At 54.6% G+C, this 27,177-nt stretch overlaps 1 protein-coding gene across 1 annotated transcript in view; it reads right to left on the bottom strand.

The window, feature by feature from the left end:
• XXYLT1 (xyloside xylosyltransferase 1) overlaps window positions 1-27,177 on the bottom strand; it is an 89,976-nt gene that overhangs the window by 49,612 nt on the left and 13,187 nt on the right. The window contains exon 2 of the mRNA XM_004603240.2: window positions 26,131-26,278. Coding sequence (XP_004603297.1) covers window positions 26,131-26,278 — 148 coding nt within the window. The remainder of the gene's footprint in view (window positions 1-26,130; window positions 26,279-27,177) is intronic.

Below are 27,177 nucleotides of genomic sequence, written 5' to 3'. Positions count from 1 at the left end.
AGGTTTTTAGTAACTAAGTGATATGGAGGGGTGCCGACACTGAGATGCTCACACAGACCTCCTTACCTGACAGAATCAGACAACAGGTCCCGTCTTCCCCTGGGGAGAAGCCTGCCCTGGGGCACCCGCCCACTGTCCTGGGGACCTCTGAGTGGTCCAGAAAGCTCCCTATCACTCTGTGTTGAGAAATCCACGTCAGAGCAGTTTTCCAGGGGAAAACCGTTCTCCACTAGCCCCCAGAAGGCCCCCTGAGGATTCCAGGTGGGGTGCTGTGCCCTTAACTCTGGAAGTTGGAGGGAAGGGTGGCCTCATGTCCCCCTACAGCTTCCCCTACCCTCTGGTGCCTTTGCAGACCAACTTGACATGGCTGGAGTGGCCTCTGAGCCATCCAGTCTCCTGACGCAGGCCTCACCCAAATGTCAGGTCGTTTTCCTGGTTTTGATGCTACATCCCAAAAAGCACAATCAGTCTCCCCTCCTCTGTGCAGTGACAGAGCCCCCCACACCAGGCCCTGCCCCGGCTCCCTCCCCGTCTTAGCCCCAGGCTCAGAGCTCCCCACTCGCCACAGGGCTGGGAGCAGACCCTCCTTTATCCCCACATGGAATTACAGATGACCCCACATATCCGCTTTACTCTGAGCTTTTCCAGAGTGTGTATGGCCTCCCGTAACTGCAGAAAGAAATGACTGTCTTTAACACACTGCAATATGCAGACGATATACGACCATCAATCAGTACACGCTTGCTGGCCCCGCGAGTCTGTAATTTCTACACACGACTAGAAACCTGTAGGGGGCCAGAAGAAAATGTGTGTTCTCAAACACTTTTCCATCTCTTCAAAATGAACCTGTATTACCTCGAAAATAAAAGCCCTTTTAAAGGGGTTCATTAAGTCGCTCACAAAATACATCCCACAGCCAGCGCAGGGAGGCATTTACTCCTGAAGAGCCTGAGTTAGCGGAAGAGCTCCCCTGCTCTGGACATCTTTTCCCTACAAGAAGTGCGCCTAGACGCTTCGGCCTTCCGCGAGTGGCCTCGCCTGAGGGTTGTCTCCCAGGTTCCCAAATGTGTCCCACTACAGGCAAATCCAACGATGAGTCAGTGGAGCAACAACTGCCACCCAGCTCTTTCTGCTGTCCCTCCGCCTCGTGACAAGCCCACCTTGGAAGTCCCAGGCTCGGGGCAGGTGCTCCAGGTCTCTGAGCCACTTAGAAGAGATCTCAAATCTCCTGGGCTAAAATCTTTCTCTGAGGCCGACTTGCATCCTCCGAGCAGAATCCGAAGCAGAAAGGGTTCCTGGGAGGATGCAAAGCTGGAAAGCTTATGAAGAGACCAGTGGTTTAGGGAATACCACAGCCACTGACCGCCTTAGGCACCCCCGGCGGCAGCCCATGCCTGCCTCTGACACACACCCCACAAAGGTCACTCAGGAGCTGGCTGGAAACTTCTAGAATGGAGCCTGGGAGTGCAGGTAGCCTGAGCAGGGAAGGGGAGGGGATGTCTGTGTTCTCCTGGCAGCCGTGGCTGTCTGAGGTGAGCAGTGAGGGCCAGCACAGTGCCCAGCTGTGGTACCAGAGTCCACAGTGTGGCTGGAGACCCCGTTTACTGAGTCAGCTGAGGCTATTTTTACCCCATCGCTTTCCAACGGTGAACCCACACTTGAGAGTTCATTGTTTGGGGTGGGTTGGAAAACCCAACTTGGCCTTCTTGTGGTTGGATTTCTGGTGTGCCTGTAAGGAAGGGCCAGTGTGGGCATCCCATGGAGATGTCTGCTGGTTTAACTTCCCCTTGGCTTGATGGATCTGGATGGAGGGGGTCTGGTCTGGTCTCCAGGCTACACAGAGAGGAAGGGGCATGACTGGCCCCACTCCCCTCTGCTGAGGCAGGAAGGCAGACACGAAAGGCTGGGTTTGGTCTGGGTCCCTTAGCTCAGGCCAGACCCACTGTACAAATCTTCCAGCCCACTTTTCAGAGACGAAGCATTTCTTAATCAGGCCTTAGTAATGTGACCGGTGACTGGGACAGTCTTAGAGCCATCCTTGAGAAAGCAGCAGGCAGGGGGTTGGATACTGGGTCCAATGATGGAGTTGAACAATCTTACAGCTGTTGCCAAGTGACACGGGTGATAAAGCCGCCTTGTCTGTGGGCTCAGAGAAAATGTTCCTTGGCCCTGGAAGCCAGGACCTCTTATTTCCCCTTTTACAAACGTGTTAGGGGAGCTTTTCACCACTCCGTGGAACTTAGCTTGTCAGAAGCGGTGTTCGTCTCCCTCCATACCTTACGGACGACCAAGATGCTCAGTTACTTGGGTTCCTTTTGAATAAGCAACGTCACTAAAGCGCCAATGATTTCCTGACTGTCAAAAACGCTTCTCAACAGAACTGAAATTTTCATTCAAGCAAGAAACAGGCCCCCTCCTTGTCAATGGGGAAATCTGGGACTAAACTGAATTTCCATTCTGCGTGCAGAGAGAGGTTCGGGAGGCTGTAATAAACTCAGAGACCCTGTGTGAGTATAAGTACTGCACTCAGAAAAACACTTTGTCCCACCCCCAACACACACACACACACACACACACACACACACACACACACACACACGTACTGGTGGGCACAGCCCACTGTGAGACAGCTCTATACCACCTGGGGCTGCCCCAGCCAGATCCAATTACCCCTGAGCAGAAGTGACAAGCTAAGTTCCACGGAGTGGTGAAAAGCTCCCCACAGCCACGGCCACTCGTCTCCTTTATGCCACGTCAAACAGGTGATACAGCTACAGGATAGAAGCCACCTGGATGCTCGGGTTACTGCTTGACACACTGGCTCCAGCACGCACCATCACACGCCCCTTGTGGCTCACACCTGGAAGTCCTCAGAAGCGGTGCCGACAGAACAGGTTGCTGTTGTCGAAATTTCCTGGTACACTTGAGTTGGATACTGTCCACCAGAGCAGAGAACAGTTCAGGCACGAGGCCACCAGCAAGGTGACACACACATTGCATGGCTGGCATCGACATGGTAAGTGTTCTAGAGAGTCACTACACCCAGAGTGAAATTCACTTCGGGTAAAAATGATGCATGAGAGCACTAAGATTCCAGGGCCCGTTTGCTGCCACAGCCCAGTGGTCTGGCCCAGCCTTACTAATGCGATGCAGAGACAGCATGAGCATCCCACAGGCACTGAAGGCCCTGGGGAATGGAAGCACACAGAATCTTCCACCTTCTCCATGCCTTAGAGCTACAGCACACTGCGAGTACCAGGCTCCAGGAATGGGCAGTGAGGGAGAAATGCTAGCCTAGGGTGCGTCTCTGAACCTTCTGCAGATGGGACTATAAAGATGATTAAGGTGGGTACTGGAAAGATAGTTCAAGGGTGGAGGCACTCACTCCTGGAGCCCTAAGCCTATCAGGAGTGATCCCAGGGCACCAGTGATCCCGGAGCACCAAAAATAATAAATAAAACAAACAAAAAGAAAGTCTTAAATCCCTCTAGGTTGGAGAGAGAGCACAAGACGTAAGGTGCTTGCTCTGCACGCACCAGACCCGGGTTTGATCCCCAGCACCCCATATGGTCCCCTGAGTTCCAGCAGGAGTGGACCTTGAGTGCAGAGCCAGGAGTAAGCCCTGAGTACAGCCAGGTGTGCCCCCGACCCCCACGCCCCACAAATTTTTAAATAAAAAATTCCTTCCGGGTCATTTTCACTCCCTTATGCTCATCCCCACGCGCCCTGCTCTGAGTCACTGGGATGAACACGGAGCCGAGCGGGTGGGTCGCGGACAGGAAGCCTGGCTCTGCTCGTCTGCCTCAGGCACCGGGCCGAGCTTGGGAATTGGCGGATGGCGGCACCGCTTCTCAGAGCTTCGGTGTGCTTTGATGAGTCCATCCCCTCCTCCAGGCACCCGGGGCATCTCCAGCTTCCCAGGGCTGGAGATGTCGAGAGGGTGAGGAGGCCAGGGAGCTGGCGGGGAGGGCGGCATTAGTTCGGATCTCACACGCCAGCCTGCTCCCTCACGCTTTGTAAGAAGATGCAGCTGCCGCTGTTCCCATAGCAACGCTCCTCACCTCGCTGGGCACAGGCCTGCGGAAATGAGCTTTCCCAGGGACGGCGAGGCCAGCCACGCAGAACCCGGGCTCCTGTCTGGGCACGGACTCTGCCGGGCAGCCTGACACGGCCCGGGGCCTCTGTCCCGCCACCTTCTCACCTCACGCCCTCTGGCCCTGCTCCTGGGCACTGTCCCTTCCTCCAGCCTGAGTGGGACTCCTCGTGACAGATTCTTCAGAATGACTCACTCCCGCTCAGTCCCTTTGAAATCATTTCATTATGTGCACCTGGGGCTGCGTCCACTGCCGGGATGCTCACGAGGCAGATGTCTCGCCCTCCTTCTATCCCAGGTGGGGGACGGGCTCCCAAGACCTTGGTGGCAAGAGGAGCAGCTCAGAGGAGTGAACATGACGCGCGCTTCAATCTTCTCCTCCCCGGGGCCTTAGTCAGAACGCGGGCTGTCGCCACAAAGCACAAAGGGGAAACAGAAGGAGAGAGGGGAGGCCTGTTGCCCACGGGATCACGAGAGGCGGGGTCCGTGGGCCAAATTCGACCCGCAGGAGTTCACAGGGACCCTCCTTCCCAGCTCACGGTCCTGCTCACGCTTCAGCCATGGCGCCAGAAACAGGCGTGCTGGAATGCTGCCTCTCGGTTTGAGAGGGCTGAGAGAGCAGACACCGTCAGAGCCCACGGATATATGCTAATATTTGTTCGTTTCACAGATGCTATCACTTACACGTGGCATTTAGAATAACTGGATGAGGGAATGCGATGCTTTCAAGGGTGGATGCCCAGGTGAGCCTTGGCCCCAGAGTATCGGGAGAAGGAGAGGAAGAGTGGAGGGGAGAGAGAGGAGAGAGAAATGAGAAGTCACGGGAGCCAGGTCAGAGGGTTCAGGTACGAAGGGGGTGTCAAGGAATGGCAGAGCCAAATGTCCAAGCCACAAAGTCAATGACACTGAGCCCAAGAGACCCAAATGTTAACATCTGTCAAGAGGGCAGGTGGGAGGGAGGGGCCTGGGGGTTGCGGGGGCGGGGGGGGCGGGGAGAAGCTGACCCTGGTGGTGGGATCAGTGCTCAGTATTTTCTGTCTAAAACTCAGCGACGAAACCTTTATAAATCAGGGTGCTTTAATAAATTCTTTTTTAAAAATCCAAAACCAAAACAAGATTTGTGTGTTTTACTGTAGCTACAAATTCTGTCTCCAGGAAAACAGGACCTTCATTCGCTGCTGGTGTAACAGTTTCCCGGTTAAAAGTTACCCTGGAGGGCCGGAGTGATAGCACAGCAGGGAGGGCATTTGCCTTGCTTGTAACCAACCCGGGTTCCACTCCCAGCATCCCATATGGTCCCCCGAACACCGCCAGGGGTAATTCCTGATTGCATGAGCCAGGAATAATCCCTGTGCATTGCTGGGTGTGACCCCAAAAGCAAAACCAAAACGAAACAAAAGTTACCCTTGAATATCTTTCTTTTTGATTTTTTGGGTCACAACCAGCATTGCTCAAGGCTTTCCCCTGGCTCTGCACTCAGGAATTACTCCTGGTGATGCTCAGGGGACCATAATAGGATGTTGGGGACCAAACCCGGGTCAGCGGTGCAAGGCAAATAGCTGCTGTTCCACCTTCGGATTTCTGGGGGTTGGGAGACCAGGCTTCTCTGTCCAGAAGTTGGTAATAAGCTCCAAGGGATGGATGCAGGTTTGGACAACCAGCCAAAGCATGCCCGGAAATGAAAGGGTCTGGGGGGGAGGGGCTTGAGGTTGCCCCGCAGCTGTGAGAAAGGACAGTGGACCGTACCTGCCCATCTCTGCCAGCCCTGAGGGCCACCGACCCACCCCCACCACTCCCTTATCTCCCCCTCACCACTGAGGGCCAGAAAAACCACGCAGAAGTTCAAGGACTCCTCGGCAGTCACGTCCTAAACCGCGCCGGACACTCTGCGGGCTGGAGAGTCCAGCGTGCCTGCAGGGGCCTGGAGGAAGGCTGATAAGACACCGGTCCGGAAAGGACCCTGTTTGGTTTCAAATCCATAATCAATCCCAGGAATCAGAAGCCAGCGAGTGTGGCGGAGGGAGATAGCTTCCAGCTGGCGACCCCGCGTCATCTGCCGGGGGGAACACGGAGAGGCCACTCTCAAATTTCACTTATGGAAGCAAAGATGCGGCCCCAATTGAAAAGCAAGAAAGGGTTTCTGGTCAGCCCAGGATCCCTGTCTGAATCCTGCATGCCTCTGAGCACCCCTTTTCCGTGCTCCCTTTCCACTGCACCCTAATTTTGTTTCATTGGGGGGGGGGCACGCCAGCTGTACTCAGGACTTACTCCTGGCTCTGCACTCAGGGATCGCTCCTGGCGGTGCTCAGGAGACCGTACTGGGTGCCAGGACTGATGCTGGGTGGGTCACTCACAAGGAAAGTGCTCTCTCTCCAGCCTAATTTTACATTCAGTTCTGCTGCCTCCCTCACACACTGGTGCCGAGGCCAGCGTTCCACGCAGAGTGGGAATGGGAAGCGGGGGTGAAGTGGTCCAGGGGGCCACTGGGGGAGGCTGGAGACCTGTGAGCCGTACGGGCAGTGATGGGCATCCAGGGGCCCCTCGTGAGCACACAGTGGGGAGGGGCGGGAGCAGAGAAAGGAGTGTAGGTTGGAGGGCAGGAACTTCGGGGGAATACTGAGAACCCGGTTTGTGTGCCAGGAGCTGGCCCCTGAGAAAGGTCTGCTCGGACGCGGCCCAGGCATTCTCCCCTTGGGAGAGCTTCAGCCAGGGAAACGCCCACTTGGAGGACAAGCAGTGACCACAAGCCAAAAACTGGAAAGCTCGATTGGGCCGGGAAGACAGCAGGGAGGGACAGCTCGTGCTCCGCATGCGTGAGCCCCAGGGTTGCTCCCCGGCACTGCATGGTCCTGGGAGGTCACCCTGAGCACTGCTGCGGGTGTGCGAGCCCCGCCACCCAAAGAAAATAAAGTCATGCCCAGCTGACTGCTAATATTCTGATCTAGACAGAAGATGGGGCCATGGGGTGTGTGGAGCAAGTGGGGGCGCCCCCAGCAGCGGCCGAGCAGGGGACAGAGAGCAGGGGCAGACCCCGGGGTCAGAGCCTGGGGCCCTTTTCTCTACTGAAAGTGAAAGCAGGTGCCGGAAGGCCACAGCCCCAGGAAGCCTGGGTCCCCTCTGGCGCCGGCCCCTGACTGGAGCTTCTCGTGCTTCCGTGGTGTCCGTGTGTCCTTCTCTCCTCCACAGCCCAAACTTTCACCTTCCGCACATTTACCTCCTGGCTCCGGAACGGTTGGTGGGAGCGGGGTGGGAACACACCCGGCAGTGCTCAGGGATCACTCCTGGAGGTGCTCAGGGGACGATACAGGATGTCAGGGGCCAAATCCACGGTGGCTGCCTGCCAGGCCAGCACCTCGGCTGCTGAATTCTCCCTCCGACCCACGCAGCTTCGGTCTTAACCTGTGCCACGGGTTTGTTTTCTGTGGGTCTGGGGCAGACACTGGCTGATCCTCTGAGGACTAAGACAGGGACTATGGAGGACGGGGCTGGTGATACGTGGCATCGACAGTGCAGTGACCGCCACAGCGCCCACCACGTGGCCGTGCTCAGCTCTGGCTGCACGTTAACAGCCCAGGGACGCACAAGCCTGGAGTTGGTGGCATCGCTCTGCTCACCTCATGGAAGATGAAACGTGGGTCCCAGAGGGTGACGCGCCCTTGGAGGGAGGATCCGGCAAGGCTGGGGAGGAGCCCAGAGCCTCTGCACCCGCGCTCACCCCAGACAGGACATTACCTTCCCCCTCTCCACACGCCACACGCCAAGGGGAGAAACACCCACCGGGGCCGCAAACGCCCAGACAAGAGTGAAGGCTAAATTCTGAGGCTCGCACAAGTGGCTGATCGTCCCCACCAGCCAGGGCTCCAGTCATAATCAACTGCTTCATGAATCTAAGGTGTTTCTGAAGCAGCAGTTGCCCGGGATTTCAGGCTTTTCTCAGGTAGAAAGGGGGGGTGGGGTGGGGGGTGTGTCTGTGTGTCTGTGTCTGTGTGTGTATGCAAGCGTGTATGTGTGTGTGTTTGTGTGTGTGTGTGTGGTAAAGATTTGAGACACTGTAATGCCCCACTGCCTAGTTCCATTGCAGACAAGTAAAACTTGCCTATGCAGAGCTCTGTCTTGTGAGTCCCCCAATTCCTATTTGTCCATCCGGGTGGCACACTTCACCAGGTGTGCGCTGTTGAGCTGACCCCAGGGAGAAGGGTCTCTGTGCAATTCTCTCGTCTTCAGCCCCCTTGCACCTGAAGCTTGTGTCCACTAATGTTCACCTGAACTTTGTTGGTTTGGTTATGACTATGTAATTTGACTTATTTAAAAGTAAAAATGATAAACACAAATTTAAGACTTATTTTTTATTTTCTTTAAAAACTTTTATTAATGTTATTTTTATTAATAAAATGTTATTTTATTTTTTATATAAACAAGGTATAGATGTAAATGTTTTTCATAAATTAAGTGTAATTTTCACAAGAACAATACTTTTTAAAGCTCTTAGCAGGATGTACACCTGGTTGGTGGTTACAAGTTTTGCAACAGTAAAAGATTTGTCTTCTGGTATATGTCTTTTCAAATTTTGGGCAACATTCAGCATTGCTCAGAGCTTATTCCTCTCTCTGCACTCAGCGATCACTCCTGGCAGGGCTCAGGGGACAATACTGGGCGCTGGGGATGCAACCCAGGTCAATCAGTTGCAAGGCAAGTACCTCACCCACTGTACTATTGCCTCAGACCTCTTTTTTATATAAACTTTTTTTAAATTAAAAAAAGGGCTTGCTGTTCTTTGTCTTCTAGTATTTTCAATGGAACAGACACAACGGTTTTCTTTCTTTTTTTCATGCAATTGATTTATGATGTGAAGCTTTCCATTTAAACATTCATTATGAAAAGATGATAGTTGTGGAATGCTTCACACTAGCTGCATGACTACGTTATAAACAATTTAGGGTACTATTACTGTGAAAGGCAATATACTTGCTGTCAAGTTGTTGGGAAGTGATCTGGCTGGCACTAACAAAGCAATATGTTGGTGATTTTTTTTGGGGGGGGTCACACCTGGCGATGCACAGGGGTTACTCCTGGCTTTGCACTCAGGAATTACTCCAGGCGGTGCTCAGGGGACCATATGGGATGCTGGGGATCGAACCTGGGTCAGCTGCATGCAAGGCAAACGCCCTACCCGCTGTGCTATATCACTCCAGCCCCATGACTGGTGATTTTTATAACCATTAAGATTCATCTGTTTCAGCTCACCGCCATCTTGCCACAACCACCAGTGAAGAATTCAGGCTGCTCTGGTGGGCACCGCCAGCTGGAGATTGCTCCAGACCCCAGACCGGGCCAACAACACCGGGGTGCCAGACGGAGAAGGTACAGCTGGCACGCCTACTCCAGATGGAGCCCTGGCGACACTGAGCTTCTATTAACAAGGCTCTGGTATGCGGGACTGGGACATCTCCAAACCTTTCCTGATATACAAACTATATGCTCAGGAATGGCTCCGCCACCCCTGAGCGTCCATTATCCCAGAGGCACAGAAACCAATCACAGAATGCAGTGGCTGCTGGCAATTATAATCCTTTTGGTACCGGCAGCTCCTTGCAGAATGTCTCCAGACTGAGAACTAAGCCGCGGCCCCATGCCTGCCCTGGAGGGGAAAGGTTTTTCTCTCTCGCCTTTTCCTTGCTGGGGGGGGGGGAAGGGTGTGGCGACCGCCATATTATGAGGACCACTAATGAGAGATACAAGCTCGCAATGATCCAATTTCTGGAAGAAATTTCCCTGGACTTAGCTGCTAAAATACAGAAATCCAAAACCGCGCAACCGTGATAGAGACCTCATATCTCTTTCACAGCAGGTCTGTCTCTAGTGGGGAACTCCTAATAATAATAGTGAGTTTTTTGTTGAAATATTGAATGTAACCAAAGTAAAGAGAAAGTAAAGTGAAATTTATCAGTTACACAGGTGGGGGGGCGGGATGGGAGGTATACTGGGGTTTTTTTGGCGGTGGAATATGTGCACTGGTGAAGGGATGGTTGTTTCAGCATTGTATAACTGAGACTTAAGCCTGAAAGCATTGTAATTTTCCACATGGTGATTCAATAAAAGATTAATTAATTAATTAATTAAAAAGATTCATCTGTTTCAAAACACAGGGGATAACCAATCAGACAACAGAAAACAGCTAAGGGGTAGGGATACGTAGGGTATATAAACACAGACCACAGGGTGCTGGGGAGTTGCGGATTTGCTGCTGAACTCTTAGAAACTGTAAATAAGGAGCTGTAACACTCAAGACAACTGGGGGCCACATGCTATTATTACTTGGCATCCCAAGAAGCAAGAAGCTGGCGATGTGCACTGTAACAGTGTGACACAGACTTCTTTTTCCTATACTCTGAACGCAGTTTGCAAAACAGGTAATATTAATTTTGCTGTACCTGCGAGGCACAATTTGAGTACCATGTTATTACCGGAAAACTATACCGCCGGCTTTCTCATGGGGACATGGGGGGGGGGGCGGTACAGTGGGGAAGGGTGTGCAGTAGGTATCTGCGCTGGTAAAGCCAGCATACAGGTGGCTGGCCGGAAGCACGCACCCCCTGTGTGCCAGTTCATGCCACAGCACCCTCCGGGGACAGGCTACCCACTCCTCTGGTGCAGCAGCTCTGTCAGTCCCCTCGTTCACGACTGGCGGACGTGCAGACTCGGCTCCGAAAGCCCTGAGCTCCCTCTCCAGACCATGCCGTGCACCAGGCCGCAGGGCCCCTCCAGCGCAAAGGGGGCCGTTCCCTTGCCCCCAGCCGGCCCACAGCTCGGCTGGGAAGACAACATCCTGCTCGGTGATTTTCGTCCTCCTCCCCCACCTGGAAACCTAGCAAGAAGCCAAGGTCTGCTCTTACCATCAAGAGGGGGTGATTTTAATACAAAAAGGCAGGGGTGGCAGGAAGGAAATTAAACACACACACACAACAACAACAATAACAACAAAAGACCTTGGATTTTTCTTTTTTATTTTTAAGACCTTGGATTTTTTTATTCCTTTATGTGAAATCTACTGTTTTCCTAACAATAACAATCACCTGTCCATGAAAGGGCAGATTAAACCCTTAGGGTGGGGCTGCCAGGACAAGCCCCTACACCTTAAGGTTTGAACAAGCACCATCTAATGTGCCTGCACTAAAATCTCTCCTACAGGTAAAATAATTCAATGAAAAAGGGCAACTCCCAGATGGAGAGATGGCATGCTGTGAACCTGGTTTGACTTCTGGTACTGCATATCTCCATCCAATCCGCCTAGCACTGACAGGTATAAGCCCTGAGCATCACCAAGTGTGTCCCCAAACAAACAAAAAATAATAACATCCAAAAAACTAATTCTGTTAGGTCTAGAGAGGCAGCTGAAAGGTACACGGTTGTCACTCAGAATGTCTGGGGTGATCCCCAGATCATGGGTGCTTATCCATTGCTGGGAATGACCCCCGAGCAATGCAAAGTCTCCCCTGTTGGGTGAGGCCCCAAACAGAATTGTCTGCTGCTACATCACTGTATCACTGTCATCCCGTTACTCATCAATTTGCTCAAGCGAGCACCAGTAACATCTCGATGAGACTTGTTGTTACAGTTTTTGGCATATCGAATATGCCACGGGTAGCTAGCACAGCGGGTAGGGCATTTGCCTTGCACGCAGCCGACCCGGGTTCGATTTTTCCGCCCCTCTCGGAGAGCCCGGCAAGCTACCGAGAGTATCTCGCTCGCTGCTGCTACATAAATGATGAAATTCCCAAGAAAGCTGAGATGAGGGTGTGGGCAGGGCAATCCAGCTCCTGAGATCAGGAGCTCCTGTGGCACCCCCAAAGGACCTCATGCCGTCTTGCTTAGGTTTGCCTTGGCAGGCGGGGACCCAGACCTTCTTTGCTTTGTTTTGGAGTCACACCCAGACATGTTCAGGGGTTACTCCTGGCTTTGCATTCAGGAATTACTCCTGGTGGTGCTCGGGGCACCATCTGGGGTGTGGGTCTGCCACGTGCACGGCAAGCGCCAGGATCACAGCCCCGGGGGACTCAGTCCTCAGTCCTGGTCCCTTGGGCCGAACCACGCGCCCAGGCCAGGACTTGAGGTCGTCTCCTGTGGAGGGAGTCTCCAGCCAGCTATAAAAGGTCCGCTCATCTCCACCCGCACCAACCTCAAGGCCAGTCTCCGGGCCCGAGTGGACGGCTCTCTCTCGCTGCCCAAACGTTAGGGCCACACCCCCACGCCCAGCCATGCTCGTCTGTGTGCTCCTCTGAGTCTGATGCACTCTCTGTTCCTCTCTGTCCCTTCTCTTTCATTCTGTCCATGGTCTATCTCGGGCGCCCTATTCTCTCTAGCTCCAGAGAGAGCGTACAGGAGAGGCACTTGCCTTGCATGCGGTCAACCGCACTACATGTGGTCCCCTGAGCACTGCCAGGGGTCACTCCTAAGCAGAGTCAGGAATAGGCCCTGAGCACTGCCCAGGGTGGCCCCAACCCAAGAAAAGAAAAAAGAAAGAAGTGAGGACTGGAGAGACAGCTCAGTGGGTTGAGCCAGGCTTTCCAGGAGGGAGGCTGGGGTTCAAATTCACCCCCCCACCAACATACACACACATACACGTACCACACAGTCTCTGAGGCACCGCCAGAGGTGGCCCCCAAGCATAGAACCACGAATAGTCCCTGAGCACTGCCAGGTCTGGTCAAAAACAGAAAAACACAAAGAAGAACGGGAAAGGCAAGGAAGACTGGAGTGTGCTGGGGTGTTTGGAGAAAACTCTTCTAGATTCTTCTCTGCTGTGTGAAACAGGAGAACCATCAGGGCTTGGGGAGTCTCTGAACTTAGAGAAGCAAGAATGGAAAAAAGGGGTGGAGAAACGTTTCACCAGGATAATCTGATTACGGGAACGTGACACTCGGGGCACATCTGCAGAGACCTGGGGTGGGTGAGGGGACACCATCCACCCCCACGCCCCAGAACCAGCACCATGGAGGGGAAGTCAGCAGAGAGGGGCTTCTGGTCGGTGCTGAGGCCTTTCTCCGGAAGAAAAGCCAGGTCCACAGGCGGGGCGTGGTGGGGTGCCACTCTTTATTTGTTAAACTTTGATCAAGAAAGCCTCCTACTGGCCAGGGGTTATGAAGTCAATTTTGCCGGTTAATAAAAAAATCAGCATTTGGATTTCAAGCCTTTAGAGCTGTGAGTCTCGAGTCCCCCACTCTGAGGCCCAGGGTAACGGGACCCCCACCTCAGCTGAGTGGGTGGGAAACTTCCTGCCTGAAGGTGACCCCTGATTCTAGCTCCTCCAAAGGAGGGCTCCTGTGCCCTCCCAGACTTGCAAGCCCAGACGCTCTCCCCACCCTCCTCAATCCTTTCCCTGAGACCCATAACCTCTTTGTTTTCCTGCAACGACCCTCTTCACCCTCAAACTCCGGGTTGCGACCAGAACACTCCAGGACCAGCTGGTATCACTCAGAGCTCCCTCCCTGGAGGCTGGCTCTGAGGCTGGAGAGAGTACAGGGTAAGGCCTTGCATGCGGCAGACCCTCGTTCAACCCCAGGTACCTCAGATGAGCCCCCCAAGCACCGCCAGGTGTGATCCCTGAGTGCAGAGCCAGGAGTAAGCCCTGAGCACCGCCAGGTGTGGTCAAAAACAAGATTTAGAACAATTTGAAAAGCAGCAAAGGAGCTAGAGGTATAGTCCGGAGGGCAGGGCGCTTTCATTGCATGCAGCTGATCTGGATTTGATCTCCCTCACCCCATACAGTTCCCCAAGCACCACCAGGAATAATTCCTAAATGCAGAGCCAGGAGTAACCCCTGAGTATTGCCACATGTGACCCAAAAAGCCATTAAAAAAAAAAAAAAGGCAACAGGGCCCAGGGTTTGGCGATCAGGGCAGAGCTGTTTCTCAGACTGTGTCCAGCTCACCTTCAGAACCGTCCAGAACTGGCTCCTGACCACCCCCCACACTGAGAACTCTTCGCTGAGCTTGGATTTGTGCCACGGATCTCCGCAGGTGCAAACCACTCACGGGGCACGACCCACAAAATAACGCTGAAAGCACGCCGGTCTCTAGATGGAAGTACATGCTACATTACTCCCGTACGGACCCCCCCCCCAACCCCGATGTTTGCAAAGCCGCTGACGCCAAGAAAGTCCCCAGTGATCATTCCCCCACGCCCCTTGCTCCAAAGATCCTGTGTGACCGGGGGCACCCACCTGTCCAGCTCTGGTTTGCAGTTAGCTGCTAAGTCTCGGTGCCAGCATCAAGCTTCTGTAGCTGCTGTTAGTCTCCTCACCTCTCTCTCCCCAGCCCCCGTGCTCTCGTATATACACACGCGCACACTAAATTTTTTTTTCCAGGAAATTTCAAATTACTGCCGCAGCACGGCCGGGGAACCATAAGGAGACGGTCAATCATTCCGAGAGGCAATCTCCTCCCCATAACTCGCCCTGACATTTATTGGCGCGACCTAACTCGAGAGTTGCAACATCCAGAGAACGGGGTGGAACAAAACGGGCTTTCCGCCGCTGGAAACGGTTTCTCTAAGGTGCTTTGATTTTAATTGCTCTGAGTGCAAAAATAAGGGAGCGTCACAGCCGATGGCAGCTGTCTTCATTTGCAGCTGGATGCAAGTGGCCCGGATGGCATCCCGGTGAGCGAGCACTTTCTGGGCTCAAGATGGGCCTGGGCACGGCTAACCACCACTTGTAAGCTGGGTGAACGCCAGGAAATAGTTAAACTTCCCTTTCTTACTAAGCACTTCAAAGGCTCGTCCTTGTTTATTACTGGCCTTTTATCCTTACGCTGCTTTGAGAAAATAATAAATAAAATATAAGGCAGCCCTCTGATGTAGATCGTACTAAAGAAAGTCACCGAGATGAGTTGCTTTCCCAGCGTGTGAGCTCCACGAACGTCTCCGTGGGTCTGTTTGGCATTAAGAGTAGGGGTGACAGCAAGCACGGGGCTCTAAGATAAAGGCCTGACCCCAAGAGACAGCCCTCCTGGGTGGGAAAAACATCTCAGGGTCAGAATCACATACGTTTAGGGTCTGGACTGATTGCAGAGGGTAGGGTGCTTGCCTTGCAAGACCCAGATTTAATCCCAACACCTATTTTATTGTCCCGTGCCAGGAGTAATCCCCAAGGAAAGAGCCAGGGGTCAGCCCAGAGCAACCTTAGGAGTGGCCCAAAAGCCCAGAAGAAAAAGGAAAAACTTCTAAGGCTGGGCTGTGGTGAGAGCTGCACAGCTCACCGTGCATCTCTAGCTGGGAATGTTTCCTGATACAGCGACTGTATCCCAACCAAACTATTCGGGGGAAAAACAATGAGTGATGTGGGGCTGGAGTGATAGCACAGCGGGTAGGGCCTTTGCCTTGCAGGTGGCCGACCCAAGTTTGATTCCCAGCATCCGATATGGTCCCCTGAGCACCACCAGGGGTAATTCCTGAGTGCAGAGCCAGGAGTGACCACTGTTGCATCGCCAGGTGTGACCCAAAAAAGCAAAAAAAAAAAAAAAAAAAATTGAGTGATGCATATAAAAATTCCTTTTAAGTCACAAAGTACAGCTTTGAGCACACCACTCTGACCTTGGATGTGGATACTGTCAAATGCTCTGGTGCCGCGTCCGTCCCACTGGGAACCCCATCCGCACCCCCAGGGCCAGGGACCAACATGCAATGTTCTCACAGAGCCCTCTAAAGTCCATTTCTAAGGAATCACTGAGAAACGCCTGGGTAAAGCATTGTGCTAATTCTGATCCATACCATTGTTGTGGCCACCATCACCTCGCAGCATCCCTTCCAGTAGCCGGGAGCCCCCTGCCCCCCACCCAAGGAGTCACTGAGGGGGTGGGGCCCCTCCCACTGACCACTGCTTCCACAGAATGCAGGCTCTTAATTGTAATTTTGCTTTTAGAAAACTCATCGTTTTCTTATTTTTCGTGTCACCATCCAGATGTTGGGGCGGCGGGCGGAGAGGGTGGAAAAAGCCCCCTCTTGGTCCGCTGGAGCTGACGGACGTGCACTGCGTCCCTGCAGAACCTTGGAGCACCCGCGCCCCGATGAGCCAGAAAAGAGCCCCCCCCACCTTTGCAGGCGGCACCCACAGTTCTGAACAGTCGATTCCGGAAGCAAATCTCCATCTCACGGAGTAACCCCGGCCCCTCGGCCCCCAGTCACTAGAGAAAACGCAGACCAAGGCGGCAGGGTCCCGGGAGGGCGCAAAAAACAATTCCCCAAAAAATAAGGGCACAGAGGTGGGCATTTTGCCAAGCTTCCTGGAAAGAACAAATCTTCCCCCCCATCCCCCCAAAATTATATATATTTTTAAATGAACGAAGACAGGCTTTCTGCTTGCAAATGAATTTTGATCAGCCGCATTGCCGGGGACTGAAGCGAATCGGCAGCACAAACGGCGCGCAGCAGCGCGTGGGCTGGAGCGGCCCTGTCCGTGCGCAGTGACGGACAGGCGGGGGCGGGGCAGCAGCCAAGGCCCCGCACAGGGCGGGGGGGTGGGGGGGTCAGGTGGGATGAAGCACAGCGTCTGCTCTGTGGCCACTGGCTCCAGTCCCGCTCAGCACCTCTCAGGGGAGCGCCTGGAACACCCAACTCGGGCGCCTGGGGTCTTTGGATAGAATCCCTCCCGGCGCGTCTTTCTGTGACCTTCGCAGAAGCCAGCTCCGGGGCAGGTCTAGGGGTTCTCTGCTACCCGTGTGCACCCCCACCCCCCACCCCCGCCCAGTGATTCGAGGGGCATCCAGAAGATGGCTGTGCTGACAGCCCTGGGGCTGCAGCACCGTCCTCCAGTGACAGACCCTCGCTGGGCCTCGGAACGCGCCACCAGCCCTGCGAAGGGGTCAGCGGTGAGTGGAGAAGAGACTCGGGCTTCTGAGCCGAGACGGCATTTCCCAAGTCCAAATAACAAGGAGCTCCTGCCTCACACCTGCCAGGGCTGCAACTTTCCGGGTCATAAAGAACAACCGCGGAAAGCAGGACAAGAGAAGGGAAGCTCCCACACGCTCGGTGGGAATGTACACTGGCACACGGGCCGCGACGGGAACAGTAAGACGATGTCTCCAAAAATTCGAAAGAGAAATCCCGGACAATCTGGCTTCCCCGCTTCTGGGAAGAGGTCAAACACACTCAGGGCAAGAGACTAAGGCCCTTCCGCCTCTACTGCAGGGTTATTCACAAGAGCCAAGAGTTGGGTACGATGTGCAGCCCACAGGCCCTCCTAGGGAAAAGAAGATGAGGGACAAGAACCACTTCTCAGCTTCAAAAAAAAAAAAAAAATTCAAATGAACCCTGCCATTTGCAGCAATTTGGACAGGCCCAGAGGGTATCACACTTAGTGAAATCAGAGAAACACTCACATGATCTCACTCATAAGCAGGACATTAAAAAAAAAAAAAAAGAATAAACTAAATCAAACCCCAAAGTTTAGCCTGTAAGAGCCAATTAGTGGTTACCAGAGGGAAAGGGGAGCCAGCAGTCTAGAGCACTTGGAGTTCAGTCAGCGGTGAGCTGCCAGGGGGTGACCTCGGTGCGGGTGCATCACCCCGTACCCCTACTACCTACCCACTCTCATCAGCACAAACATCCTGTGCTTCCGGGCTACGTTGCATTCAAACCGGACAATGGGACTCTGGTATGTGTTACACCGGGGCAAAACTCTGACAGTCTCAGGGGGGAAGGGGGAACAAAGCAGTGGCCCTAACAAAATAAATATCTCACTTTGTGAAACACAAAGAACAAAGATAAGCCACCCTTGAAGAATTTACACGCTGGGGCTGGAGAGACAGTACAGCAGGTAGGGTGCTGACCTTGCACTCCGAGGGCCCGGGTTCAAGCCCCGGCTTCCTATATGAACCCAAGTACTGCCAGGAGTGACTCCTGAGTGCAGAGCCAGGAGCATCACTGGGTGTGACTCCCGCTCAAAAACAAACAAGCAAAAAAAAGAGTTTAGCACATTGACTCTAGTGCTGCAATTCCTGTTAATTAAGCCACAAGCACGAGTGAGCCCTGGGGGTGTGCACCCATGTGAATGTGTAGACAAAGGTGCCAACGCCGGACACATGCTCTTCTCCCCGCCAGCCTCTCTCCCGAAGGGCTGGTCTGCAGCGCCGTTTGCTGGGGGCCGCTTATTCAGTCCTCATGACCCTCGTTCTGTCCGCCCTGATGCACTGAGGGTGGCCGGGCAGCTGACATCTGGGGTGAAGGTCTGAGGTCACCAAGGAACCATCAGGTGAGCCCCAGGAACAAAGATTAACTGAAATGGTGGACACCTGTCAACAGCTCGCCAAGGGTGGAAGGAGGAAATGAGGGTCAGATCAGGTTCGGGGCAAGGGAGAGGGCAAGGAAGATGCTTTCTCAAAGCCTGGCACATTCTATGTTTCTAGAAGAGCGTGGAATTTGCCCTTCACATGGAGTTCTTCAAAACTCATCGTGTGAAGCAAATTTGGTGCAGATCTGTGGCTAGAAGGCGACACACTCGTGCATACACACACTCCCCCACGCCCGGTGCCAGCTGAGTTCCAGACAGAACTGCCCACGGGCAGGAACAGGAGATCAAGAGGCAAAAGGGCCTGTCTGGGCAGCCGAAGTCCAGTCTCGGGCCTGGGCGTCTGGAAGGGGCTCTGGCTCTCGGGGGTTGCTCAGCAACTGAGCATCGCGCTGCCACGCTCAACTTGCCCTGTAGAAGTCAAGGTGGACGGCACGTCCCCGACCTGCACCTGCCTCGTGCCCCAGCTGCCTGGCACAATGGGACGGACAGTCCGTGACCTCTGGGGCTTGGCCCACGTGCTCTCCCACAGTGAGGGTCCGACGGTCCCTCACCGTTGGCAATTTCGTACAAGGTGATAAATCAGAGCTTAAGTTCTGATCCCAGGTGGGTAGGTCAGAAAATAGAGGCAGAGAGGAAGAGAACCCGTCCGTTCAGAGACCAGGAAAACCCACAGTGGCTGGGTATGTAAAATGGCACCGCTGCTCTCAAAACGCTTGGCTATTACTTATCAAATGAAACACACACCTACCATCAGACCCAGTGACCATGCACTAACGCAATGATTCCAAGGATATTAAAAAGTTGCGTTCGCATCAGTGTCATAGCAGCTTGGGGCTGGAGCAATAGCACAGTGGGTAGGGCATTTGCCTTGCATGCGGCCGACCCGGGTTCGATCCCCCGCATCCCATATCGTTCTCCAAGCAGCACCAGGATTAATTCCTGAGTGCAGAGCCAGAAGTAACCTCTGAGCATCGCCGGATGTGACCCAAAAAAAGGCAAAAAAAAAAAAAAAAGGAAAAATGTCACAGCAGTTTTATTCAGAATAATAAATAGTCAGAAGCTGAAAACAGTCCAGACGAATGAGCAATGCAGTGAGTGATGCAGTGGAGCTCTGCTAGAGCAATTTCCAAGCATGAGAGCGATGCAGTGCAGACCAGGGAGTGAAACCTGGACTGGAGAGACAGCACAGTGGCCAGGCCGGCCGGCCGGGTTCACTCCCCAGCACCCCATATGGTCCCCTAAGTCTTGCCAGGAGTGATCCCCATGCACAGAGCCAGGAGTAAGGCCTGAGCACCGCCTGGTATGCAAAACCAAACATGAATCTGAAACTGGAAAATAGCAAGAGATGGAGCCTGTGACGGGGAAGTCACAACCAGCCCCACTTTCTGAGGGAGCTTCGGGTCCTAGGGACAGAAAAACTCGGGGGAGGGGGAGGGGGTTGGGGTTAAAGCAATAGAAGGCAGACAGGGAGAGGATAGAAACAAACATGTAATTCATAGAACCAGAGACGAGATTAGTCAGAGGGAAGGACACTGGGGAAACGGACAGGCCACGCCGCACTCCTCCTTCTCAGCCCCCTCTCCTCTTGTGAGTCTTTGCTTGAGTCTTACTTTCACTAATGGAAGAAAGGAGAGAATGTGGTAGGGGTCACGTCCACCAGAGAGTATCTGGACTTTCCTGGAGGTCACCAAGAAGGGCCAGAGTGCCCCCGTCAGGCCTGTAAAAGGAGGGGCCCTGCGGTCTACCACCCAATCAGCTTATTGGATCGCCAAGGTCAGCCACCCAATCAGCCTGCAGGATCGCTGAGGTCAGCCACCCAACCAGCTCACAGGTCCAGGCTATGCCCTTCCCAGGCACCATTTGCTGCCAAATTTCACCTTTTAGGTATGATGAGTGGCTGCAGCAGGTAATCCTTGTTATGGGAGAAGATGCCTAAAAACAAGGATTATTCCTGACTCCAATTCAAGGCTGCTTCCCACAGCACCCACCTGCCCACCAGAAGTGACAGAAGTCAGTCCAGAGCTAACATCAGCTCAGCTGGACCTGTGCTCCCTTTCCAGGGCACAGGCAGCCGGAGAAGGGCACATTTCTTCTGGGCGTGGGTCCCAGCCCCTTGTGGGAGCGCCAGCGGGTCACTGGGAAATTTGTCCTTACATCCCCCAACTCACCCAGCCCCTCTCCCCTGAGCATGTCTGGCTTCATCAGAAGCTTCCGTCACCTCACGTCATTGACCCCTGACTTAGGACACTAGAAGAGTTTCCTCGCCCCCCTCCCCGAAGGGCCAGGCGGGCCTCCTTGCTGACACTTGGGCCCCTCTGATGGGCAGGGCTGGGGATCAGGGAGTCACGCAGATCACCCAGGAAGAGCTAAGTAGGCTGGGGAGGTGGGGATGGAGGGGGGTGAGAGAGGGTGGTCGCCCAATGGCAAGGAGCCACAGGGGCTGGATGTCGGGGAGCAGCAAGAAACTCCACGGCCTTGGGGAAATGGGCCAGCCCTGAAGGGTCACGGCCTGGTCCCAGCAGTTCTGTCCCGGGAGGCCAGGCCTGGCCAGGAACATTCCAGAGGCTATGCAGCGCCAGAGCGAGTGGGTGGGACAGCGGAGAGACAGCCAAGCAAAGCAGGCTGCACATTCAATCCAAGACAGCTGGGCCCGGGTTGGCACCCAAGGTGGCACACGGAGCTGGAGCGGGGTCGCCGGGTGGGCGGAGCCTGGAGGAGAGAGACATGCGCATGCGCAGAGTCCCACACACAGACATCCTGGAGAAGATGCACCACGCACGCACAGCAGCTCCACAAGTGCTGGCGAGCTCCACCGGGCTGGGGGCTGACCCCAGGCAGAAACAGCATCCCTGGGCATGTGACCCCTGCCCAGGCCCTCAAGATCCGGCCACCCAGTGTTGCGTTCACCCAGGATCCCCGTCCCCTAACCCTGCCCTCCCATACCCTTGACACTCATTCTCCCAGGCGTGACTTAATCTGAGATCAGAGTCCCAACTCTTTGGGCGTTCAGTCCCCTTCTCCAGAAAGAAGCAGTGGGTCCCCCCACCCTCTCTCTCTCTCTCCCTCTCTCTCGCTCGCTAGCTCACATACCACACACACACACACACACACACACACACACACACACACACACACACACACACACACACCTCCCTCTACGTTCCTTAAGTGAACAAAACCTCTCGTTTGCACTAGGCAACTGCTACGCCCGCACCCCCACCCCCCACCTGGACAGTGCCAGGGCCCGAGGGAGCACCATACCTGAAGGGCGTAGCTCCTCCTCTGAACCCCGGCAGGACAACCACACTGGGCCATTCTGTGACCGCACACAGCACCCCACTTCCCTGAACCCAGGGGGTGGGGGCAGCTCTGCCTTGGCTCTCTCCTCTACCCAGAGGGTAGGGTCCCAAGGCAGGCAGCCCTGCGCCCAGCCCCCAGGAAAGCAGAGCCACTTCTCTGGGTGAGCAGCCCCTGAGTCTAAAAGCCCTCGGACCCCATGACAGTAAGCACGGCCGGCACTCCTGACCGCTGCCAAGGCTTCCCAAGGACCCCAAAAAGCTCAAAGGCCCAGAGCAAAGGCCCACCAGAACAGAGGCTGTTTCTGCATGCTCGGTCGTGTGGCAAGGACTGTCCTCTGCAGAGAGGAGCTGCCAGCGTTAACTTAGCAGGAAGTGAGCATTGGCTCGTTATTATTTTTAGCAGCTTGTGACAAGTTAGCTCAGCTGTCCCCTTCAGACTCTTAGGCCTCCAGTGCCACACGACGCTCCCGGGAGCAGCCAGCAAACAGCCGGCCTGAGCTCCCGGCACACATGCTCGTAACCTCCGCCTGCCGTTTCCCCAGATGTTTTCACCCCGGCCGCTCTCTGAGCATCTGCTCCTCCCTCGTGCTGTCTTCCTCGCAAGAGGCCAACACGCAGGCCCCGTGGGACACGGGGCACCAGTTACCTCCTGGGGAATGTGGAACCTCCTGTCTGTCCTCAGGACTTAGGGGGTCTTGCCCAGAAGCAGCCAACCAGCAATTTCCAGCCCCCAGTCCCAGCTCACCCACGAGGAACAAGCCATTTCTATGCAACTGACCCAAAGTGGTGGGAGCTTATGCCTAGGAGTGTCAAATGAGCTCAAGAAACGGTACCAAGGGCCAAAGAGATAGTACGGTGGCTAGGGAAGAGGCCTGGGACAAGCCTGACCCTGATTCTGTTCCCAGCACCCCCAAACACAGCTATGACAGCGCCTAGGAACCCCCAGTGTTTGCCTGAGTATCCCCAGCACCGTGGAGCCGGAGCAGCACTGCATCCTGGGGCTGCTGTACTAGACCAATGGCTCAGCAGGCATCGGCTGGTGGAGCCCTCGAATCTCCTGAGCACTGCTTGGGAGCACCCCAGGAAGAAAAGAAACAGCACTGAGGCAAAGGCAAGTATGCAGGGCCGGCCTTATACCAGGGGAGGGGTGGCGGGGGTGTGGGGAGCAATCCTCTTCCCTGCACGGAGAACCCCAGTCATGGGCCAGGCCATGTGCTGGCCTGGGGGAGGGGTGGATTTTGTGGCCCATGCCACCGAGCCAGAGCAAACAGCTTCTGGGGGCCGCGGGGTCCAGAAGAGGGGAGCAGGCAGTCCGTGCAGTGCTCCCTCAGCTCCATGGGGGCACAGACCACCTTCCTTCCAACTGCCGGGATGCTTCCCTGTGGGTGGCCCCCCAGGACACAGCAGGAAGACAGCAAAGCCCCCGAGGCTGAGAGCGGGGCACAGAGAGCAGCCCTGAGTCTGCGGAGGGCACAGACCTCACCAAATGAGAGCCAGCCCATTCTGCCCATGGCGGTGCCCCTCTGATCCTCCCTCCACAGATGGGATCTAGGGCGCTGCTCCAGGGCGGACAGACACAGGTGACCCTTCCCTCCCCCCACCACATCCAGGACCCAGAGTTGTCCTGGAACTCAGATGACCCGCAAGCAACAATCTATCTCATTGAAGATCTCCTTGTTATCTTGTTTCTTTTAATTTTTGGAGAATTGGAATTGTTGGCACTGGAGTCCTAGTTTTCTGAGAAGTGCCCATACTGTTTTCCAAAGGGCTGGGCCGGCCGGCATTCCCACCTGGCAGTGACTGCGGCTCCCTTTCCCCCCAACTCCCACGCCAACACTGGTCGTTTCTGTTCTCCGTGATGGGTGCCAGTCTCAGCAGCGTCAGGTGCTATCTCACTGCTGACTTGATGAGGATGGTCCAGCAGCGCCACTGCCTTGCATCTATCCTAGGGACCCAAAACCTCTATTCGGCAAAGATGTTTGTGCTCCTGGGTTTGTGGTAGCGCTATTCACAACTGCCCGAACCTGGAAACAACCCGAGTGTCCAAGACCAGTGGATAAAGGAAGTCGGGCACACGGACACAGGGAAGTATTGCGTGGTGGGAACCGTCTCTCTGTGCTTCTTCACTCTCCATCAGAGCAAGGCGCGTGAGGCTCGAGGGGTAAGAAAGAAGAAGAGGCAAGGAAACGAAGAACAGGGCAATGACACCGTGAAGGAAAGACTGTCAACTTCAGTGAAACTACTCACAGAAATTTCAAAGGTACCGCAGACACCCAAAACAGTGACAGGTGACATTTAGCGCTCACCGTGAGGCAGCTTTGCTTGTGTCATCTCTTTCCAGCTCTTTCAGGCTGAGTTTAAATAAAGGCTGGATTTCATGTTTTTGATGCCTGCAGCAAAGACCTAGAATGCCTTAAATAGACTGCGGGATTCCTACGTGGCTCGCGGTTCCTTTTAAAGCCGCACGCTGGGAAAATGCTGGAAGATAAAGAACTGATAAGTGGTTGGTGTATACGAGGTGGCACAGGGTTAGCTTTTTTAATTTTAATGCCTTTTTCAGATGTCCTCTCATGAATGTTACTTTTAAGTGGGAAAAGGGAGGGAAAGTCCCTTCAAGGTGATTTGGGGACAGCAGGGTGACCGCTGCTACAAAAAATGAGGAGGAGGAGAGATTTCAGTGTCAGGGCAGAACCTGAACTTCTGGGGCCAACCCCAGCCAGGCCCGGAAGCCTGGGAAGGTTCCCAGCCTGCTTCCCGGGTGGGGCCAGGGCCTAGGACCTACTCCGGTCCACTCTGGCTCTGCAGAGAGGAGGAAAACACCCCGAATGAAACAAAACCACCGAAACTGCAAGGCTGCTGACACCGCACTACCAACCGGAGTACCAAGCAGTCATTCCTGGTGAGAACAGGAAAAAGGCATCAAGGAAAGACCGGGGCAAATTCAGGTCAGCTCACGGCACATGCAGGAACCGCAGCGTCCCTGCCCGGGGCATGGCCATAGCCGAACATGTCAGCCGACCCCAGACTTGCTCATTTCATTCCCTGTACCTGCATCTTAGGAACTCCTCACAACTCTCCCGAGGGCAGAGGGAAAGAGAAGTGCCCGGCAGTGCCGTGTCACTCAGTAAAAGAGCCCAAGGAAAGGCTTCAGGTCTGGGTTCTGCATCTCCGGAGCGGCTCTCAGAGAAATGCCAGGAGCCAGCGGGTCCCGCACACGAGGCTCGGAGCGTCAGGGGAGAGACGCAGGGGGCACGTGGGGAGTGACAGGGCAGGGCTGCCACTGGAATCCCGGAGACGAAGAGCCAGGCCGGAGTAAGAGCACTGCGGGAGGGCACTTGTCTGGCACACAGCTGACGCAGGCTTGGTCCCCGGTACCCCGCATGGTCCCTGAAGCTCCGCCGGGAGTGCTCCCTGAGCTCAGAGCCAGAAGGAAGCCCTGAGCACTGCCAGGTGGGGCCCGAAAACAAAAACAATTTAACTGAAAAAAAATTATTATTACTATCTTTTGAAAGGAATAGCTATTTGAAGAAGCAGACTTCTGGGTCACGAAATATTTCTGTTCTGGTTTGGGGGCCACACCCAGCAGAGCTCAGGGAGCACTCCTGGTGGGGCTCAGGGAGCACTCCCGGTGGGGCTCAGGGGACCGTGAGGTACCCAGGACTCAACAGTACTGGGATTAAGGTGTTTGCCTTACATGCAGCCACCCTGGGTGCTGTTGCTGACCAGGAGTTATTCCTGAGCACAGAGTCAGGAGCGAGCCCTGAGCAACACCTGGGGTGGCTCAAACCCCCCAAACCGTAGTGGGGTGAACAGAAGCCCACCTCTGGATAGACAGTGATTCAGAGCAGTGTTCTTTGGGCCTGTTACTAACCCCTGTGGACCGACACCTGCATACAGGACCAGGGGCCGGCAGTGACAGTGCGAGACCAATGGTCCCCAACCTTTCTATACACAGGAACTGGTCCGCAGACCTGTGGACACACCTGCCGTTTACAGACGAGCAAGCTGGGTCCTGGGGCGCAGGGGTGCGTTCGAGGAGGAGAGTTGGGGCCTGTGTCAATCATGGGTCCTGTGGACCCCCCGCCCCCACCTTCTCCATCAAGCTTCAACTGAGCTCTGCTCTCTCCATACAAGGCACCAGCCGAAACGGAGCCCAGAACTCAGACACGGAAGTCACCCTCCAACAGGGCCCGTCCACGGCACCAGTCACCCTCAACAGGACCCATCCATGGCACCAGTCACCCTCAACAGGGCCCGTCACGGAAGTCACCCTCCAACAGGGCCCGTCCACAGCACCAGTCACCCTCAACAGGACCCATCCATGGCACCAGTCACCCTCAACAGGGCCCATCACGGAAGTCACCCTCCTACAGGGCCCGTCCGTGGCCCCACGTGGCCCCCTGGACAGCCCTGGGGGAGGCCCTCCAATGAACCAAGGCACACTGCCGGGTTACCTTTGGGCATGATCTGGTGCATGGCCACCGAGAGGAAGAAGATGGAGTCGCTGTAGTAGGTCCCGGAGCCGGCGCTGAAGTGCTTCTGCATGGCCTCCACCACCGGGAAGAGCTTGTCCGTCAGCACCGCCACGTCGTGGAACAGCACCTGCGTGGGCGCGGGAGAGGAGGGCATGAGGGCGCAGTGCGCAGGAGTCTGGGAGGGCAGACGCCCGGGGCTGGGGTGGGGCTGGGGTGGGGCTTCGGGCAGGGAGACCCCAGCCAGCGCTCAGGCACTGGGAGCAAAGGGGAGCAGCGGGGCGGGGAGCTGTGTCCCGCCGCTCAGCCGCAAGCAGACGGGCCTGAAACTCAAACCAGGCTCCGAGTGCCGCCGCTGACCCCCAGAAGCACCAGGCACTGGGTGAACCCTCAGTCCCACAGCACGAAAACGACAGGCCACGGGAAACACTGAGTGTGGTCGGAAACTAACTCCACTGATGGGTAACCTCCGACACATACACACAATAATACAGGCACTAATGCCTCTGATACACTGTTACACTCTGATACACACACTAATACACTCTGATACACTATTCCACACGGATTCATACTGATACAGTATTACACAGATACACACCGATAGAGTATTACACACTGATACAGTATTACATGCTGATAGTGCACTGATACACACTGATACACACTGATAGAGTATTACACACTGATACACACTGATAGAGTATTACACACTGACACACACTGATAGAGTATTACACACTGACACACACTGATGCAGTATTACACACTGACACACACTGATGCAGTATTACACACTGATACTGATACAGCATTACATGCTGATAGTGCACTGATACACACTGATACACACTGATAGAGTATTACACACTGATACACACTGATAGAGTATTACACACTGACACACACTGATGCAGTATTACACACTGGTACACACTGATACAGTATTACACACTGATACACACTGATACAGCATTACATGCTGATAGTGCACTGATACACACTGATACTCTATTGCTCACAACACAC

This window comes from Sorex araneus, chromosome 2, assembly GCF_027595985.1.
Source record: "Sorex araneus isolate mSorAra2 chromosome 2, mSorAra2.pri, whole genome shotgun sequence".
NCBI classification, from domain to species: domain Eukaryota; kingdom Metazoa; phylum Chordata; class Mammalia; order Eulipotyphla; family Soricidae; genus Sorex; species Sorex araneus.
The sequence above is the reverse complement of the archived record's forward strand: the minus strand, read 5'-3'. Positions and strand labels throughout refer to the sequence as shown.